Source organism: Hyla sarda, chromosome 8, assembly GCF_029499605.1.
Source record: "Hyla sarda isolate aHylSar1 chromosome 8, aHylSar1.hap1, whole genome shotgun sequence".
NCBI classification, from domain to species: Eukaryota; Metazoa; Chordata; class Amphibia; order Anura; family Hylidae; genus Hyla; species Hyla sarda.
In genome coordinates, this window is record NC_079196.1 from 215966926 (window position 1) to 215986478 (window position 19553).

At 44.8% G+C, this 19553-nt stretch overlaps 2 protein-coding genes across 9 annotated transcripts in view; one reads left to right on the forward strand and one right to left on the reverse strand.

Moving 5' to 3' along the window:
* SLC5A10 (solute carrier family 5 member 10) overlaps nucleotides 1-19553 on the reverse strand; it is a 293441-nt gene that overhangs the window by 46527 nt on the left and 227361 nt on the right. The gene's annotated exons all lie outside the window — the stretch shown is intronic.
* The window catches only part of FAM83G (family with sequence similarity 83 member G), a 54749-nt gene continuing 44004 nt past the window's right edge, over nucleotides 8809-19553 (forward strand). Inside the window, exon 1 of one of the 2 annotated variants that reach the window (XM_056535546.1) lies at nucleotides 8809-9708. In XM_056535546.1, coding sequence (XP_056391521.1) covers nucleotides 9238-9708 — 471 coding nt within the window. In that variant the 5' untranslated portion in view covers nucleotides 8809-9237. The remainder of the gene's footprint in view (nucleotides 9709-19553) is intronic. The other variant, XM_056535548.1, reaches the window with a different exon arrangement.

The following is a 19553-nucleotide window of genomic DNA, read 5'->3' on the forward strand; positions in this document are numbered from 1 at the left end:
CATAGAGAGTAAAGGCTCAGGATTCAGTATAGAGAGTAAAGGCTCAGGATTCAGTATAGAGAGTAAAGGCTCAGGATTCAGTATAGAGAGTAAAGGCTCAGGATTCAGTAAAGAGAGTAAAGGAACAGGATTCAGTAAAGAGAGTAAAGGAACATAATTCAGTATAGAGAGTAAAGGAACAGGATTCAGTATAGAGAGTAAAGGCTCAGGATTCAGTATAGAGAGTAAAGGCTCAGGATTCAGTATAGAGAGTAAAGGCACAGGATTCAGTATAGAGAGTAAAGGTTCAGGATTCAGTATAGAGAGTAAAGGCTCAGGATTCAGTAAAGAGAGTAAAGGAACATGATTCAGTATAGAGAGTAAAGGAACAGGATTCAGCATAGAGAGTAAAGGTTCAGGATTCAGTATAGAGAGTAAAGGCTCAGGATTCAGTATAGAGAGTAAAGGCACAGGATTCAGTATAGAGAGTAAAGGCTCAGGATTCAGTATAGAGAGTAAAGGCTCAGGATTCAGTAAAGAGAGTAAAGGAACATGATTCAGTATAGAGAGTAAATGAACAGGATTCAGTATAGAGAGTAAAGGAACAGGATTCAGTATAGAGAGTAAAGGCTCAGGATTCAGTATGGAGAGTAAATGCACAGGATTCAGTATAGAGAGTAAAGGCTCAGGATTCAGTAAAGAGAGTAAAGGAACATGATTCAGTATAGAGAGTAAATGAACAGGATTCAGTATAGAGAGTAAAGGCTCAGGATTCAGTATAGAGAGTAAAGGCTCAGGATTCAGTAAAGAGAGTAAAGGAACAGGATTCAGTAAAGAGAGTAAAGGAACATAATTCAGTATAGAGAGTAAAGGAACAGGATTCAGTATAGAGAGTAAAGGCTCAGGATTCAGTATAGAGAGTAAAGGCTCAGGATTCAGTATAGAGAGTAAAGGCACAGGATTCAGTATAGAGAGTAAAGGTTCAGGATTCAGTATAGAGAGTAAAGGCTCAGGATTCAGTAAAGAGAGTAAAGGAACATGATTCAGTATAGAGAGTAAAGGAACAGGATTCAGCATAGAGAGTAAAGGTTCAGGATTCAGTATAGAGAGTAAAGGCTCAGGATTCAGTATAGAGAGTAAAGGCACAGGATTCAGTATAGAGAGTAAAGGCTCAGGATTCAGTATAGAGAGTAAAGGCTCAGGATTCAGTAAAGAGAGTAAAGGAACATGATTCAGTATAGAGAGTAAATGAACAGGATTCAGTATAGAGAGTAAAGGAACAGGATTCAGTATAGAGAGTAAAGGCTCAGGATTCAGTATGGAGAGTAAATGCACAGGATTCAGTATAGAGAGTAAAGGCTCAGGATTCAGTAAAGAGAGTAAAGGAACATGATTCAGTATAGAGAGTAAATGAACAGGATTCAGTATAGAGAGTAAAGGAACAGGATTCAGTATAGAGAGTAAAGGCTCAGGATTCAGTATGGAGAGTAAATGCACAGGATTCAGTAAAGAGAGTAAAGGAACATGATTCAGTATAGAGAGTAAAGGCTCAGGATTCAGTATAGAGAGTAAAGGCTCAAGATTCAGTATAGAGAGTAAAGGAACGGGATTCAGTATAGAGAGTAAAGGCTCAGGATTCAGTATAGAGAGTAAAGGCTCAGGATTCGGTATAGAGAGTAAAGGCACAGGGTACAGTATAGAGAGTAAAGGCATAGGATTCAGTAAAGAGAGTAAAGGCTCAGGATTCAGTATAGAGAGTAAAGGCTCAGCATTCAGTATAGAGAGTAAAGGCTCAGGATTCAGTATAGAGAGTAAAGGCTCAGGATTCAGTATAGAGAGTAAAGGCTCAAGATTCAGTATAGAGAGTAAAGGAACGGGATTCAGTATAGAGAGTAAAGGCTCAGGATTCAGTATAGAGAGTAAAGGCTCAGGATTCAGCATAGAGAGTAAAGGCTCAGGATTCAGTATAGAGAGTAAAGGCTCAGGATTCAGTATAGAGAGTAAAGGCTCAGGATTCAGTATAGAGAGTAAAGGCTCAGGATTCAGTAAAGAGAGTAAAGGAACAGGATTCAGTAAAGAGAGTAAAGGAACATAATTCAGTATAGAGAGTAAAGGAACAGGATTCAGTATAGAGAGTAAAGGCTCAGGATTCAGTATAGAGAGTAAAGGCTCAGGATTCAGTATAGAGAGTAAAGGCACAGGATTCAGTATAGAGAGTAAAGGTTCAGGATTCAGTATAGAGAGTAAAGGCTCAGGATTCAGTAAAGAGAGTAAAGGAACATGATTCAGTATAGAGAGTAAAGGAACAGGATTCAGCATAGAGAGTAAAGGTTCAGGATTCAGTATAGAGAGTAAAGGCTCAGGATTCAGTATAGAGAGTAAAGGCACAGGATTCAGTATAGAGAGTAAAGGCTCAGGATTCAGTATAGAGAGTAAAGGCTCAGGATTCAGTAAAGAGAGTAAAGGAACATGATTCAGTATAGAGAGTAAATGAACAGGATTCAGTATAGAGAGTAAAGGAACAGGATTCAGTATAGAGAGTAAAGGCTCAGGATTCAGTATGGAGAGTAAATGCACAGGATTCAGTATAGAGAGTAAAGGCTCAGGATTCAGTATAGAGAGTAAAGGCTCAGGATTCAGTAAAGAGAGTAAAGGAACATGATTCAGTATAGAGAGTAAATGAACAGGATTCAGTATAGAGAGTAAAGGAACAGGATTCAGTATAGAGAGTAAAGGCTCAGGATTCAGTATGGAGAGTAAATGCACAGGATTCAGTAAAGAGAGTAAAGGAACATGATTCAGTATAGAGAGTAAAGGCTCAGGATTCAGTATAGAGAGTAAAGGCTCAAGATTCAGTATAGAGAGTAAAGGAACGGGATTCAGTATAGAGAGTAAAGGCTCAGGATTCAGTATAGAGAGTAAAGGCTCAGGATTCAGCATAGAGAGTAAAGGCTCAGGATTCAGTATAGAGAGTAAAGGCTCAGGATTCAGTATAGAGAGTAAAGGCTCAGGATTCAGTATAGAGAGTAAAGGCTCAGGATTCAGTAAAGAGAGTAAAGGAACAGGATTCAGTAAAGAGAGTAAAGGAACATGATTCAGTATAGAGAGTAAAGGAACAGGATTCAGTATAGAGAGTAAAGGCTCAGGATTCAGTATAGAGAGTAAAGGCTCAGGATTCAGTATAGAGAGTAAAGGCACAGGATTCAGTATAGAGAGTAAAGGTTCAGGATTCAGTATAGAGAGTAAAGGCTCATGATTCAGTAAAGAGAGTAAAGGAACAGGATTCAGCATAGAGAGTAAAGGTTCAGGATTCAGTATAGAGAGTAAAGGCTCAGGATTCAGTATAGAGAGTAAAGGCACAGGATTCAGTATAGAGAGTAAAGGCTCAGGATTCAGTGTAGAGAGTAAAGGCTCAGGATTCAGTAAAGAGAGTAAAGGAACATGATTCAGTATAGAGAGTAAATGAACAGGATTCAGTATAGAGAGTAAAGGAACAGGATTCAGTATAGAGAGTAAAGGCTCAGGATTCAGTATGGAGAGTAAATGCACAGGATTCAGTATAGAGGGTAAAGGCTCAGGATTCAGTATAGAGAGTAAAGGCTCAGGATTCAGTAAAGAGAGTAAAGGAACATGATTCAGTATAGAGAGTAAATGAACAGGATTCAGTATAGAGAGTAAAGGAACAGGATTCAGTATAGAGAGTAAAGGCTCAGGATTCAGTATGGAGAGTAAATGCACAGGATTCAGTAAAGAGAGTAAAGGAACATGATTCAGTATAGAGAGTAAAGGAACAGGATTCAGTATAGAGAGTAAAGGCTCAGGATTCAGTATAGAGAGTAAAGGCTCAGGATTCAGTATAGAGAATAAAGGCACAGGATTCAGTATAGAGAGTAAAGGTTCAGGATTCAGTATAGAGAGTAAAGGCTCAGGATTCAGTAAAGAGAGTAAAGGAACATGATTCAGTATAGAGAGTAAATGAACAGGATTCAGTATAGAGAGTAAAGGAACAGGATTCAGTATAGAGAGTAAAGGCTCAGGATTCAGTATAGAGAATAAAGGCACAGGATTCAGTATAGAGAGTAAAGGTTCAGGATTCAGTATAGAGAGTAAAGGCTCAGGATTCAGTAAAGAGAGTAAAGGAACAGGATTCAGTATAGAGAGTAAAGGAACAGGATTCAGTATAGAGAGTAAAGGAACAGGATACAGTATAGAGAGTAAAGGTCCAGCAATCAGTATAGAGAGTAAAGACTCAGGATTCAGTATAGAGAGTAAAGGCTCAGGATTCAGTATAGAGAGTAAAGGCTCAGGACTCAGTATAGAGAGTAAAGGCTCAGGATTCAGTATAGAGAGTAAAGGCTCAGGATTCAGTATAGAGAGTAAAGGCTCAGGATTCAGTATAGAGAGTAAAGGCACAGGATTCAGTATAGAGAGTAAAGGCTCAGGACTCAGTATAGAGAGTAAAGGCTCAGAATTCAGTATAGAGAGTAAAGGCTCAGTATTCAGTATAGAGAGTAAAGGCACAGGATTCAGTATAGAGAGTAAAGGCACAGGATTCAGTATAGAGAGTAAAGGCTCAGGATTCAGTATAGAGAGTAAAGGCTCAGGATTCAGTATAGAGAGTAAAGGCTCAGGATTCAGTATAGAGAGTAAAGGCACAGGATTCAGTATAGAGAGTAAAGGCTCAGGATTTAGTATAGAGAGTAAAGGCACAGGATTCAGTATAGAGAGTAAAGGTTCAGGTATAATAATAGGTATGTGTATATCTCTAATGCCTATAATATGCAGGGGAATGTCTCTAACTTCAGTGCACCAGCACCCCCCTTTATACATGGCTCTTCTACAGGCTTCCTCTCTGAGGAACTCCATTTATGGAGAAAGAGGGGGACCAGTGACCCCCATACTGCAAAGCAGAGTTTCAGGGATTAGCAGCGGGCTTATTATGTTACCTTCTAATGTGACTTAGCCGTACTGTCCCTTTAAGGGCATGTTACCTGCATGTTACCTGGACAGACTGGTTTCCCGCTATCGGTGGTCTTATCTCAATGATGTCACCGCTGCTTCATATTACACAGAAAGCAATGAGGCCCAAGGGTATGGAAATCCTTAATCTACTGTAAATCTGCAGACGGGGCAGTCAGTGGGAACTGAGGCATAAAAGCAGCGCAGGACATATATAATCTATACTGTGTGTATGGGGGAGGGGTAATATCTCCTTACACACACACACATATATATTATTTATGGCTTCTATAAGCGCTATCTTCCTTCAGTGTCCACAGTGTGAGTAGTTATGGGGGTGCAGGGAGTATAAAGCACTGATCCCTGCCTCTGAAAGTATTAATACTCCGGTCGTAACAGCTGTAGTACCATCAGTTATGAGAAACCCTCAGCCACCATCTGGGGGGCGCTCCATCCAGACGTACATTTAACTGTAGGACATACATATGGCTAGAATTGTATGTGAGCACTGGTTGTAATATGGGGACTCTCTGGCCTGCACATTTTTTTAGTGAAATCTAGTTATATTATGGGACTCTGGCTGGCACTGTTATATGTCACCCTGGTTATATTATGGGACTCTCTGGCTGGCACTGTTATATGTCACCCTGGTCATATTATGGGACACTCTGGCTGGCACTGTTATATGTCACCCTGGTTATATTATGGGGCACTCTCGCTACATAAGGGGACACTCTGGCTGGCACTGTTATATGTCACCCTGGTTATATTATGGGACTCTCTGGCTGGCACTGTTATATGTCACCCTGGTCATATTATGGGACACTCTGGCTGGCACTGTTATATGTCACCCTGGTTATATTATGGGGCACTCTCGCTACATAAGGGGACACTCTGGCTGGCACTGTTATATGTCACCCTGGTTATATTATGGGGCACTCTCGCTACATAAGGGGACACTCTGGCTGGCACTGTTATATGTCACCCTGGTTATATTATGGGACACTCTCACTACATAAGGGGACACTCTGGCTGGCACTGTTATATGTCACCCTGGTTATATTATGGGGCACTCTCGCTACATAAGGGGACACTCTGGCTGGCACTGTTATATGTCACCCTGGTTATATTATGGGACTCTCTGGCTGGCACTGTTATATGTCACCCTGGTTACATTATGGGACTCTCTGGCTGGCACTTTTATATGTCACCCTGGTTATATTATGGGGCACTCTCGTTACATAAGGGGACACTCTGGCTGGCACTGTTATATGTCACCCTGGTTATATTATGGGACACTCTGTCTGGCGCTGTTATATGTCACCCTGGTTATATTATGGGACTCTCTGGCTGGCACTGTTATATGTCACCCTGGTTACATTATGGGACACTCTGTCTGGCACTGTTATATGTCACCCTGGTTATATTATGGGACACTCTGTCTGGCACTGTTATATGTCACCCTGGTTATATTATGGGACACTCTGGCTGGCACTGTTATATGTCACCCTGGTTATATTATGGGACTCGCTGGCTGGCACTGTTATATGTCACCCTGGTTATATTATGCGGCACGCTGGCTGGCACTGTTATGGGGCACCCTGGTTGTACTATGGGGGCACTCTGGCTAGCACTGTTATGAAGCACTGGATCTATTATGGTAGTACGCTGTTATAGTTATGTGGGCACTGGCTATGGGGGCACTCATGAATCCACTGTTATAGAGAACTGGTCCTATTATGGTAGTTCTCTGTCTGTTGTAGTTATGAGGGTACAGGTTATGGGGCTGTCTGGCTGACACTGCTGCGGGGACACTTTGGCTGGCACTTTCATGAAGCACTTGTTCTACTCTGCCTGCTATAGTTATAGGGGCACACTGGCTGGCATTGTTATAGAGCACTCGCTCTTTTATGGTAGTGCTCTGATTTTATATGGGCACTCTAGCTGGCACAATTATGAGGGCACTCTGGCTGGAACTGTTATAGAGCACTGGTTCTATTAAAGGAGTATTCCAGCTCAAAATAATTTATCCCCTATTCAAAGGATAGGGGATAAGTTATAGATCGCGGGGGGGTCCGAGCGCTGGGCCCCCCCCCCCCCCCCCGGGATCTCCTGGACGGGGCCGCGGCAGTCTGCAGGAAGTGAAGTTTCGTCCCCAACAGAATGCCGCGGCAGACACGGCCCCTCCATGTATCTCTATATATGGAGGGGGGTGTCGGCCGCCGCTTCATGTGGGGACGGGACACCCCCTTTCCAGCATACTGCCGCGGCCCCTTCCAGGAGATCCCGGGGGCCCCAGCGCTCAGACCCCCCGCGATCTATAACTTATCACCTATCCGAAGGATAGGGAATAAGTTATATTGCACTACAGATCTCCTTTAAGGTAGTGCTCTGCCTGTTATAGGGTCCCTCTGGCTGGCACTGATATGGGGGCACTCTAGCTGGCACAATTATGAGGGCACTCTGGCTGGCACTGTTATAGAGCACTGGTTCTATTAAGGTAGTGCTCTGTCTGTTATAGGACCACTCTGGCTGGCACTGTTATGGGGGTTCTCTGGTTGTAGGGTTGTCACCTGGCCGGTATTTTTAATGCAATGGCCGGTATTTATCCAACCAATCCTCCAACTCCTGGAATGTTGTACCATATACTATACAGTGTTTCCCAACCAGAGCGCCTCCAGCTGTTGCAAAACTACAACTCCCAGCATGCCCGGACAGCCAACGGCTGTCCGGGCATGCTGGGAGTTGTAGTTTTGCAACAGCTGGAGGCACCCTGGTTGGGAAACACTGACCTATACTACATACTACTACATAGTCCAACATGGGGCAGCTGCTGTGCCACAGGCTGTATCAGGGCATGCTGGGAGTTGTAGTTTTCGTTTGGGGCAGCTGCTGTGCCACAGGCTGTATCAGGGCATGCTGGGTGTTGTAGTTAGTAACTAACTGCAACTCGTGAATTTGATAAAAAGAAAGCGATCAAAAAGTCACATCAAAACAAAAATGGTCCTGTTAAAAACTACAGATCGGGGCGCAAAAAATGACCCTCACACAGGCCCATATAAGGAGAAATAAAAAGTTATAGGGGTCAGAAATGGACAAAATTTCCCCTGCATATGTGTATCCTGTGATGTCATGCATATATAATTAATTATGCAAATTAGCATGGCCAGTATTTTTATTTTTTATTTTTTTGCAAGAAAGGTGGCGACCCTATCTGGTTGGCACAGCTATAAAGTGCCCTGTTAGGGCGCATTCACATCACGGTTTTACGCTCCTACTTCATCTCGCAATTTTTTACTTTGAAATCGTACAAATCTGTATCCATTGACTTCCATTCATTATTGATAGACAACAAATGCATCCGTTTTTTATCTGTATACGGTTTGAAAAGTGATGTCCGGTTGCATCCGTTTTTTAAGAAAAAAAACGCATATGTTTTGAACTTTTCACTCCATTATGAATAAAGTTTCACTTGTTTGATTGAAATTCCAAGAAAAAAAAAACGCATACGGGTCAATACGGTTTTTCACCTGGACCAAAAACTGTGGTAGGCCACGGTTTTCTGTCCTGAAAAAAAAAAGTAAAACACCGTGTGGTGTGAAAAACGGAGACAACCGTATGCAATATGGTGTATACGGTTTTAAATGGAAGTGTTTCCCAACCAGGGTGCCTCCAGCTGTTGTAGTTTTGCAACAGCTGGAGGCACCCTGGTTGGGAAACTCCCCTCGGTCTCTTGGCCGCAGAGCTCACACTCCATTCGCTCCCGGGGGCGGCGCTGGGGATAGATCACCTGACGCGGAGGCCTGGAGGGGGCGGGGCCGGATGACGCTGTGAGGGGCGGGGCTGAGCAGAGCCGCTGCTGTTCTTACCTGTACAGTCCGGGGAGCGGCTGCCGCACACTGTACAGAGATCCGGGAGTGAGACCGGCTGCGGGACGGCGGGGACCCGGGAACTTACTGCGGGGACAGGGGGTCACTGCCGGAGCCATGGGTGAGAGCGAGCGCCAGGGAAGGAGCAGCGCCGGGCACCACTAGATCCTTACTAAGGATCGGGATCCACCTCTGCGCCCAGGGTTTGGGATCCACTTCTGTACCGAGAGTTTGGGATCAACTTCTGTACTCAGGGTTTGGGATCCACTTCTGTACCCAGGGTTTGGGATCCACTTCTGTACGCAGGATTTGGGATCCACTTCTGTACCCAACTTTGTACCCAGAGACATCTGCCAGGATTGCCCTAGTTCCAGTTCTTCTTTAGCTCTCCTGCAGGGATCTCCTCCGGGGATCTAGTGGATCCACCAGCATGGCCCTCTCCCAGCTGCAGTGCCTGGACAATAACAATGTCAACTGGAGATCCAGTGAGACCAAGCCTGAGTTCTTCTACAGTGAGGAGCAGCGTCTGGCGCTGGAAGCCCTGGTGGGCTCTGGGCAGGACGCCTTTTATGATGTGGTCAAGAAGGAGAACATCCGAGACTTCCTGTCCGAGCTGGAGGTGGTCGACATCGAGGGCCGGGTGGAACCCTTTGATCCTGACTCCAGCTATCCCAGGAAAAGTGGGTCGGATGGAGAAGGGGACCCCGAGGAGGGCGTAGAGCATTCCTTGGAATACTGGCCGGATAGGTCGGACTGCTCCATCCCGGAATTGGATTTGGGGTGGCCAGACACGGTGGCCTACAGAGGGGTGACCCGGGCAGCGGTGTACATGCAACCACCCATCGATGGCCAGCCTCATATCAAAGAGGTGGTCCGGAAGATGATCACACAAGCCCAGAGGGTGAGTAACTACTTGGCTTTAGCACAGGTTGGCTTCTTACCAGTGGGTGAAGGATGACCGAACGTTGGTCAACGAGAGGTGGAATCAACTATGATAATGGTGTGACCAGTGCCAAGAATGGTGGCCGATATACGTTTTGCCATGAGCCCTACAGCTGTGATCACCAACCTTCTGCTATAGTTTGGCAAAAGGCAGAAAGCCACAAGTTTGTTGGGGGGGGGACCTACTAACTTTTTGGGTACAGCAATGGGAACATATTTGAGCAGTTCACACCCTGACACATCAGGGTCACCTACTACCTAGTGTGGACAACTTGTACCCACTTATCATAGGTATCTATAAGGATGCTTTACCCCTATCCATGTATTGTATGTTGGGGCAGAACCCCTTTAGTGCACTGTTCTTGGGCATTGGAAGATCTTAGGTTGGGCACCATTTCAGTGGGTTCTCTACAATTGGGGAAACCATAAACTGAAAATTAGCCCTGTGTATTCATAGTCCAGTCATGAGCAAAAATGTATGATGAGTAAGATTCATGGCCAAAACCCTAGGGGAGACACACATGGGCCTTCTGGGCCCAAAACCCAAGGGGAGACACACATGGGCCTTCTGGGCCCAAAACCCAAGGGGAGACACACATGGGCCTTCTGGGCCCAAAACCCAAGGGGAGACACACATGGGCCTTCTGAGCCCAAAACCCAAGGGGAGACACACACGGGCCTTCTGACCCCATAACCCACTGGGAGACACACATGGACCTTCTGAGCTTACAACCCAATGGGAGTCACACATGGGCCTTCTGAGCCCACAACCAAATGGGAGACACACATGGGCCTTCTGAGCCCACAACCCAAGGGGAGACACACATGGACCTTCTGAGCCCACAACCCAATGGGAGACACACATGGACCTTCTGAGCCCACAACCCAATGGGAGACACACATGGGCCTTCTGAGCCCACAACCCAATGGGAGACACACATGGGCCTTCTGAGCCCACAACCCAAGGGGAGACACACATGGACCTTCTGAGCTTACAACCCAATGGGAGACACACATGGGCCTTCTGAGCCCACAACCCAAGGGGAGACACACATGGGCCTTCTGAGCCGATCACCTCCATATAGAATGCAGAAAGTGCCTGGGGCATTGCTAGATACAGACGCTACATTTCCCGTCCTGGTAGGATAATTCTTCTATATGTAGGTGGGGCTGTGGTGGTTTCCATTAGGAGCGCGGGCCGTGGGTTTAGGTTCCAGCACTTGATCATGGGCACATTCATGGCATTAGATGAAGGGTCGATGACTTATTATTAGTAAATAAGTGTTTTCATTGTAAGAAAAGGGGGGGGAGGTCTTTGATTTTATGACCTTGTTATATAAGACATGTACGTTATACCAAAGTTGTGGCAGTGCCCAGAGCCGTGTTTCCCCAACCTACAAGTCCCAGCATCCTCTGCCAGCCTTTGGCCTTCAGATGTCAGGGCATTCTGGTATTTGTAGTTTTTGCAAGTGCTGGAGAGCCACAGGTTGGCGACCACTGCTGTCAGGGATCATACAACTTTTTGGGTACGGCAATGGGAACATGTGCTGTAACATTATAGTTTTGCAGAAGTTGTCGGGTAAATATCAGATGGATGTTGTGCCCCTCTGTTTTGATGCCCACCCCTGTGCCCATGCAGTCATGCCAGTGTGTACCAGCCCTGTATTACCGTATAATTTGATGAATGAGCACGGCATGCTGGATCATGATCTGTGACGTGTTAAGGCAGGGCCCGTGACTTCATGGGGTGACTCACCCTTGTGCATGATCTCAGAGGAAGCATCGACATGTATGAGGGTGCCGGCAGCCTGGCATTTGTGCTGGTGATGTATGTTTATGCCTGGTGATGTGACCTTTCACCAGTTGGCGTCTGATGGGCAATTCGTTTAGGTCAGGACTTTTAGAACTGGCGTAATCCTATCCAAAGGTCATTTACTGTGGAATTATTACCAGTATGAGCGCCCAGTTCCTGACTGGTTTCCATCTAAATCAGCCCTGTAATTTTGTACATCAAAATTAGGAAATTTAAAGGGGTACTCCACTGAAAAACATATTTTTTTTTCTCTAAATCAACTGGTGCCAGAAAGTTAAACAGATGGGTAAATTACTTCTATTTAATAATCTTAATCCTTCCAGTATGTATCAGCTGCTGTATGTTCCAGAGGAAGTTCATTTCTTTTAGAATTTCTTTTCTATCTGACCACAGTGCTCTCTGCTGACACCTCTGTCCATGTCAGGAACTGTCCAGAGAAGGATAGGTATTCTATGGGGATTGGGGCAGAGAGCACTGTGGTCAGACAGAAAGGAAATTCAAAAAGAGAAGAATTTACAGCAACTGATAAGTACTGGAAGGGTTAATATTTTTTATTTATAAGTACAGTCATTTACAAATCTGTTTTACTTTCTGGCACCAGTTGATTTTGAAAAAAATGTTTTCCAGTTGAGTACACCTTTTAACAAGGGTTGTCTGGTTTATGGTCAATAAAGTTGAGTGAAACAAACATTCCATTCCACTAAGGTGGTCCCTGGGTGGGAAGGTCAAGGACTGTGGCTCCATGGACTTTGCTTGTTTTCCTACATCCATGGACCAGGTCTGCTGCTGTAAACGGGACCTGTCAATGCTTCTTTTATAGAAAAATAACAGCATTAAAGGACCGAGCCCTTTTTCACCTTAAGGACTCGGCCATTTTTTGCAATTCTGACTACTGTCACTTAAAACATTAATAACTCTGGGATGCTTTTTGTTATCATTCTGATTCCGAGATTGTTTTTTCGTGACATATTCTACTTTATGTTATTGGTAAAAATTTTGTGGTATCTTGTATCCTTTCTTGGTGAAAAATCCCAAAATTTGATGAAAAATTTGAAAATTTAACATTTTTCTAACTTTGAAGCTCTCTGCTTGTAATGAAAATGGGCATTTCAAAGAATTTTTTTAAATTCACATATACAATATGTCTACTTTATGTTTGCATCATAAAATTGATGAGTTTTTACTTTTGGAAGACACCAGAGGGCTTCAAAGTTCAACAGCAATTTTTCACAAAATTTTGAAACTTGCTTTTTTTCAGTGACCAGTTCAGGTTTGAAGTGGATTTGAAGGGTCTTCCCATTAGAAATACCCCATAAATTACCCCATTATAAAAACTACACCCCACAAAGTATTGAAAATGACATTCAGTCAGCATTTTAACCCTTTAGTTGTTTCACAGGAATAGCAGCAAAGTGAAGGAGAAAATTCACAATCTTAATTTTTTACACTCGCATGTTCTTGTAGACCCAATTTTTGAATTTTTGCAAGGGGTAAAAAGGAGAAAATTTTTACTTGTATTTGAAACCCAATTTTTCTCGAGTAAGCACATACCTCATATGTCTGTGTAAATTGTTCGGCGGGCGCAGTAGAGGGCTCAGAAGGGAAGGAGCGACAAATGGTTTTTGGGGGGGCATGTCACCTTTAGGAAGCCCCTATGGTGCCAGAACAGCAAAATAAAAACACATGGCATACCATTTTGGAAACTAGACCCCTCGGGGAACGTAACAAGGGGTAATGTGAATCTTAATACCCCACAGATGATTCCCGACTTTTGCATATGGTAAAAAAAAAAATTTTTCCCCTAAAATGCTTGGTTTCCCAAAAGTTTTAGGGGTATTCTACGCCAGTGATTCCCAAACAGGGTGCCTCCAGCTGTTGTAAAACTCCCAGCATGCCTGGACAGTCAGTGGCTATCCGGTAATACTGGGAGTAGTTGTTTTGCAACAGCTGGAGGCTCCGTTTTGGAAACAGTGGCGTACCAGACGCTTTCATTTTTATTGGGGAGGGGAAGGGGGCTGTGTAGGGGTATGTGTATATGTAGTGTTTTTTACTTTTTATTTTGTGTTAGTGTAGTGTTTTTAGGGTACAGTCACTCGGGCAGGGGATTACAGTAGTTTCTCGCTGGCAGTTTGAGCTGCGGCAGAAAATTTGACGCAGCTCAAACTTGCAGCCAGATACTTACTGTAAACCTCCGCCCATGTGAGTGTACCCTGTACATTCACATTGGGGGGGGGGGGGGGGGGGAACATCCAGCTGTTGCAAAACTACAACTCCCAGCATGCGCTGACAGACTGAACATGCTGAGAGTTTTAGTTTTGCAACAGCTGTAGGCACACTGGTTGTGTAGCACTGAGTTTGTGACCTAACTCAGTGTTTCACAACCAGTGTGCCTCCAGCTGTTGCAAAACTGCTACTCCCAGTATGTACGGTGCATGCTGGTAGTTGTACTTTGCAACAGCTGGAGGCACACCGGTCGTGAAACACTGAGTTAGGTGAGTTTCACAACCAGTGTGCCTTCAGCTGTTGCAAAACTACAACTCTCAGCAGTCACCGACAGCCAACGGGCATGCTGGGAGTTGTAGTTATGCAACCAGCAGATGCACCACTACAACTCCCAGCATGCACTTTAGCTGTTTGTGCAAGCTGGGAGTTGTAGTTATACAACAGCTGAAGGTACACTTTTCCATAGAAAAAATCCCTAAAATATTGTTCACTTGCCCTGGGCTAATATGTTGGGGTCTGAACTGCTCGCACAAGTTCCCATTGCCGTACCCACAAAGTTATATGATTCCCCTACAACAGTGATCACCAACCTAAGGCTCTCCAGCTTGTCCCAACAGCCTAAGGCAGTGTTTCCCAACCATAGTGCCTCCAGCTGTTGCAAAACTACAACTCCCAGCATGCCCGGACAGCCTTCGGCTGTCCGGGCATGCTGGGAGTTGTAGTTTTGCAACAGCTGGAGGCACCCTGGTTGGGAAATACTGGCCTAAGGCCACAGCTATAGGGCCCCAGGTTGGAGATCACTGCCCTACAGAGAGGAGGACCCTCTGGTGGCGGGGTAGGTGACCTGCATTCCTCAGCTATGCTGCTTATTGCTATGGGGCTGTGAATGCGGAGGAAAGGGCGTCCAGCTGGTTCGTAGAGAGATAGACAGACAGTGTGTAGAGACTACAGGCTGCCATAAAACAGTCACCATGAATGATGGAGTGCCAGGTCTGTTGTACACCTACATTTAGGTCATGGTCAGGGTCATAGGATCATCTCTACCTGAAGGTCACGGGCGGCCAGTGTGCGCTCCTCCTGCCTAAACCAGACTCCGATGGTTATCAGAGAAGACAACCTCTGCCCATAATGATCTATATTAATACCATTATTATTTGTATAGCACCAACCTAGTCTGCAGTGCTGATAATCATCGGTCCCTGTCCTCAGTATGTGGGGGGGGGGGGCACAGTCTAAATGACAAACTAGCTTATCAGTATGGATGGTGCAAGGAAACTGGAGGAAACCTACACAGACAGTAGATGAGCCAGTGCTGCATGACTACAATGCTTATCACTCAACCACCATGATAGATAAACATGAGAAAGATAGATAGATATGAGATAGATATGAGAGAGACAGATAGATATGCGATAGATAGATGATAGATAGATATGAGATAGATAGATAGATAGATATGAGATAGATAGATAGATATGAGATAGATAGATAGATGATAGATAGATATGAGATAGATAGATAGATAGATAGATGATAGATAGATATGAGATAGATAGATAGATAGATAGATAGATGATAGATATGAGATAGATAGATAGATAGATATGAGATAGATATTAGATATGAGATAGATAGATATGAGATAGATAGATAGATATGAGATAGATAGATATTAGATATGAGATAGATAGATAGATAGATAGATATGAGATAGATAGATAGATAGATAGGAGAGAGATAGATAGATAGATAGGAGAGAGATAGATATAAGATAGATATGAGAGAGAGAGATAGATATGAGATAGATATGAGATAGATAAATAGATATGAGATAGATAGATATGAGAGAGATATGAGATATATATGAGATAGATAGATATGAGATATATATGAGATAGATAGATATGAGATAGATAGATAGATATGAGATAGATATGAGATATATATGAGATATATATGAGATAGATATGAGATATATATGAGATAGATGTTTCTGTTAATGCAGTTCCCTTATACATTAGTTTGGGTTGGTCACAGACGCACCTACACTTCAGTCTATGGCGTCTCTCCCCTTGGATACGTCTAATCCTTTCTACACACATGCACTCGGAGGACACGTCACTATCACTGTGCTGTCCCTTTGTAGTGAGTCTTGGCACACGGTTGCTCTCCATCTCTTTGTACTTTCCCAGTATGAACAGTCTATATGTATCACAGCCCTTCTCCCTCCTAGTATCCCTGGTGAGACCCCTGGGTGCCTGTCCGGATGCCACAGGTGGTCACCCGGGTTTTTAGTAGGTTTCCCTATGTACCCCTCCCCTGCTCCTGTATGTGCTACTCATGTCCGGTGTATCTCTGCCTCTCCTGATCATTTCCCGGAATGTGATGTCTTATGTGCCAGGAAATCCTGGCACACATAGCGGGGCAGTGATGAGCCCTGGTGAATCAGGGTATAAAAGCTATTACACCGCCATAGTGTCGTCCGCTGAGCGCCCTGCGTGGCTGCTATTCCTGGAATGTGGGCTGGGGAGATATTTGGGAAGTCTTCTAAGTTCTGCACCTCTCTAGCTGCTCCAGTTTTATGTCAGCGAAGCTTAACCCGGTTTAGCTTTCTAATTCCTCTCCGTTTTCAAGAGCTCTTCTTGCTGTCAGTGAATGGAGGCATTCCAGTTTACACCCAGAGACTAAAAGACAGCCATAGGCTCCGTATCAGTGGAACCTCCACCTGCTGCAAAACTATAACTCCCAGCATGCCCAGACAGCCGTTGGCTGTCCGGGCACGCTGGGAGTCGTAGTTTTGCAAGAGCTTGGAGGTCCAAAGTTTGGAGACCACTGATCTGTTGCCAAACTGCAACCCTCAGCAAATCCTGACAGCTGCTGGTTCGCTATCTGCTGCAAAACAACAACTCCCAGCATACCCTGACAACCTTAGACTCTATAGCTATTGCACAACTACAACTCCCAGCATACTCTGACAAACTTAGACTCTATAGATATTGCAAAACTACAACTCCCAGCATGTCCTGACAACCTTAGACTCTGTAGCTATTGCAGAACTACAACTCCCAGCACACCATGACAACCTTAAACTCTCTAACTATTGAAAAACTACAACTCCCAGCATACCCTGACAACCTTAGACTCTATAGCTATTGCAAAACTGCAACTCCCATCATACCCTGACAACCTTAGACTCTATAGCTATTGCACAACTACAATTCCCAGCATACCCTGACAGCCGCTGGTTTTCTATCTGCTGCAAAACTACAACTCCCAGCATATCAGGACAACCTTAGACTCTCTAGCTATTGCAAAACTACAACTCCCAGCATACCCTGACAACCTTAGACTCTCTAGCTATTGCACAACTACAACTCCCAGTGGCCCTGACATCTGCAGGCTCTCTATGTATTGCAAGACTCCAACCCCCAACCTTACGACCTCTGGGACCACCCCGCGATCTCTAGAACGAGGCCCCCCCAAATCTTCCCATTTCATGAGTTCTCTATAGATAGGGGAAACGGGGATACATTTTTAAACACTGGAGTACCCCTTTATGGACAAGTTCACACTACCGGGAGGAAGTCTCTGACCACTAAGACCACCCCACCATCTCCAGAACGGGGGCCCCAAATCTTCCCACCCCATGCATTTTCTATGGGAGCACCCGAGATATCAGAGCGCTCTTGCCGAGATAAGACACTTAAAGGGGCACTCCACTGGAAAAAACATTTTTTAAATGAACTAGTGCCAGAACGGTAAACAGATTAGTAAATTACTTCTATTTAAAAATCTTAATCCTTCCAGTACTTATCAACTGCTGTATACTACAGAGGAAGTTCTTTTCTTTTTGAATTTCCTTTTTGTCTGACCACAGTGCTCTCTGCTGACACCTCTGTCCATTTGAGGAACTGTCCAGAGCAGGAGAAAATCCCCATAGCAAACCTCTCCTGCTCCGGACAGTTCCTGACATGGACAGAGGTGTCAGCAGAGAGCACTGTGCTCTGACAGAAAGGAAATTCAAAAAGAAAAGAGCATGTGGAGCATACAGCAGCTGATAAGTACTGGAAGGATTAAGATTTTTAAATAGAAGTAATTTACAAATGTGTTTAACTTTCTGGCACCAGTTCATTTAAAAATTTTTTTTTTTACTGTGGAGTACCCCTTTAAGTCAATAGAGCTTTAAATTTGTGTGCTAAATTTTGCAGCAAAATTTTTCATGATTTCGACTCCATTTTTACCGTACGGCGTGGAGCGGTCACCATGTAGATATGTGTGCAGCATTCTTGAATCCAATGTGTGCACTATGGGGGAGATTTTACAAAACCTGTCCTGAGGAAAAGTTGCCATGTTGCCCATAGCAACCAATCAGATCGCTTCTTTCATTTTTAACAAGGCCTCTGCAAAATGAAAGCAGCGATCTGATTGGTTGCTATGGGCAACTCAGCAACTTTTCCTCTGGACAGGTTTTGATAAATCTCCCCCTATGGGTGTATTAGCAATCTCATCGTGATCTCGTGATCCGTTAACCCTATAAGCGCTGCAGCCTGGCTGGGCATGTCACATACAGCGGCTGGCAGCTCCTATGTAATCGTTGTTACCGGTTACTAAGTGACCCGCATTATAGCCCGAGTGTTCTCGGCAGTGATGTTTGCCGAACCACTCTGACCCCCAGACGCAACGCCCCGTCGTGGAATGTGCGAGCTGGGGGTTTGTGACGGAGGCAGAGGCTGCATTGACTTTAACTGGACATAGCCTTAGGGGACTACAAGGCCAAATCCAGATCAGTGGTGCCCCCCTCCACATATACTTGTTTTCGTCTAGCCCAGTGTTTTCCCAACCAGGGTACCTCCAGCTGTTGCAAAACTACAACTTCCAGCATGCCCGGACAGCCATTGGCTTATTTTTGTCTAGCCCAGTGTTTTCCCAACCGGGATACCTCCAGCTGTTGCAAAACTACAACTCCCAGCATGCCCGGACAGCCGTTGGCTGTCCGGGCATGCTGGGAGTTGTAGTTTTGCAACAGCTGGAGGCCCCCCGGTTGGGAAACACTGGTCAAGCCAGAAGCTGAGATAGATTGTGCTGTAGGGTTCACATATATATCTGATTATGTGATGGACATTCCACACCTGGCTGTCCAACGGCTGTCTGGGCATGCTGGGAGTTGTAGTTTTGCAACAGCTGGAGGCACCTCAGTTGGAAAAACACTGGTCAAGCCAGAAGCTGAGATAGATTGTGCTGTAGGGTTCACATATATATCGGATGATGTGATGGACATTCCATACCTGGCTGTCCAATGGCTTTCTGGGCATGCTGGGAGTTGTAGTTTTGCAACAGCTGGAGGCCCCCCGGTTGGGAAACACTGTGCAAGCCAGAAGCTGAGATAGATTATGCTGTAGGGTTCACATATATGTCTGATAATGTGATGGACATTCCACACCTGGCTGTCCAACGGTTGTCCGGGCATGCTGGGAGTTGTAGTTTTGCAACAGCTGGAGGCACCTCAGTAGGAAAAACACTGGTCTAGCCAGAAGCGGAGATAGATTGTGCTGTAGGGTTCACATATATATCTGATGATGTGATGGACAGTCCATACCTGGCTGTCCAATGGTTGTCCGGGCATGCTGGGAGTTGTAGTTTTTGCAACAGCTGGAGGCATGCCGGTTGGGAAGCACTGGTCTAGCCAGATGCTGAGATAGATTGTGCTGTAGGGTTCACATATATATCTGATGATGTGATGGACATTCCACACCTGGTTGTGCTAACCA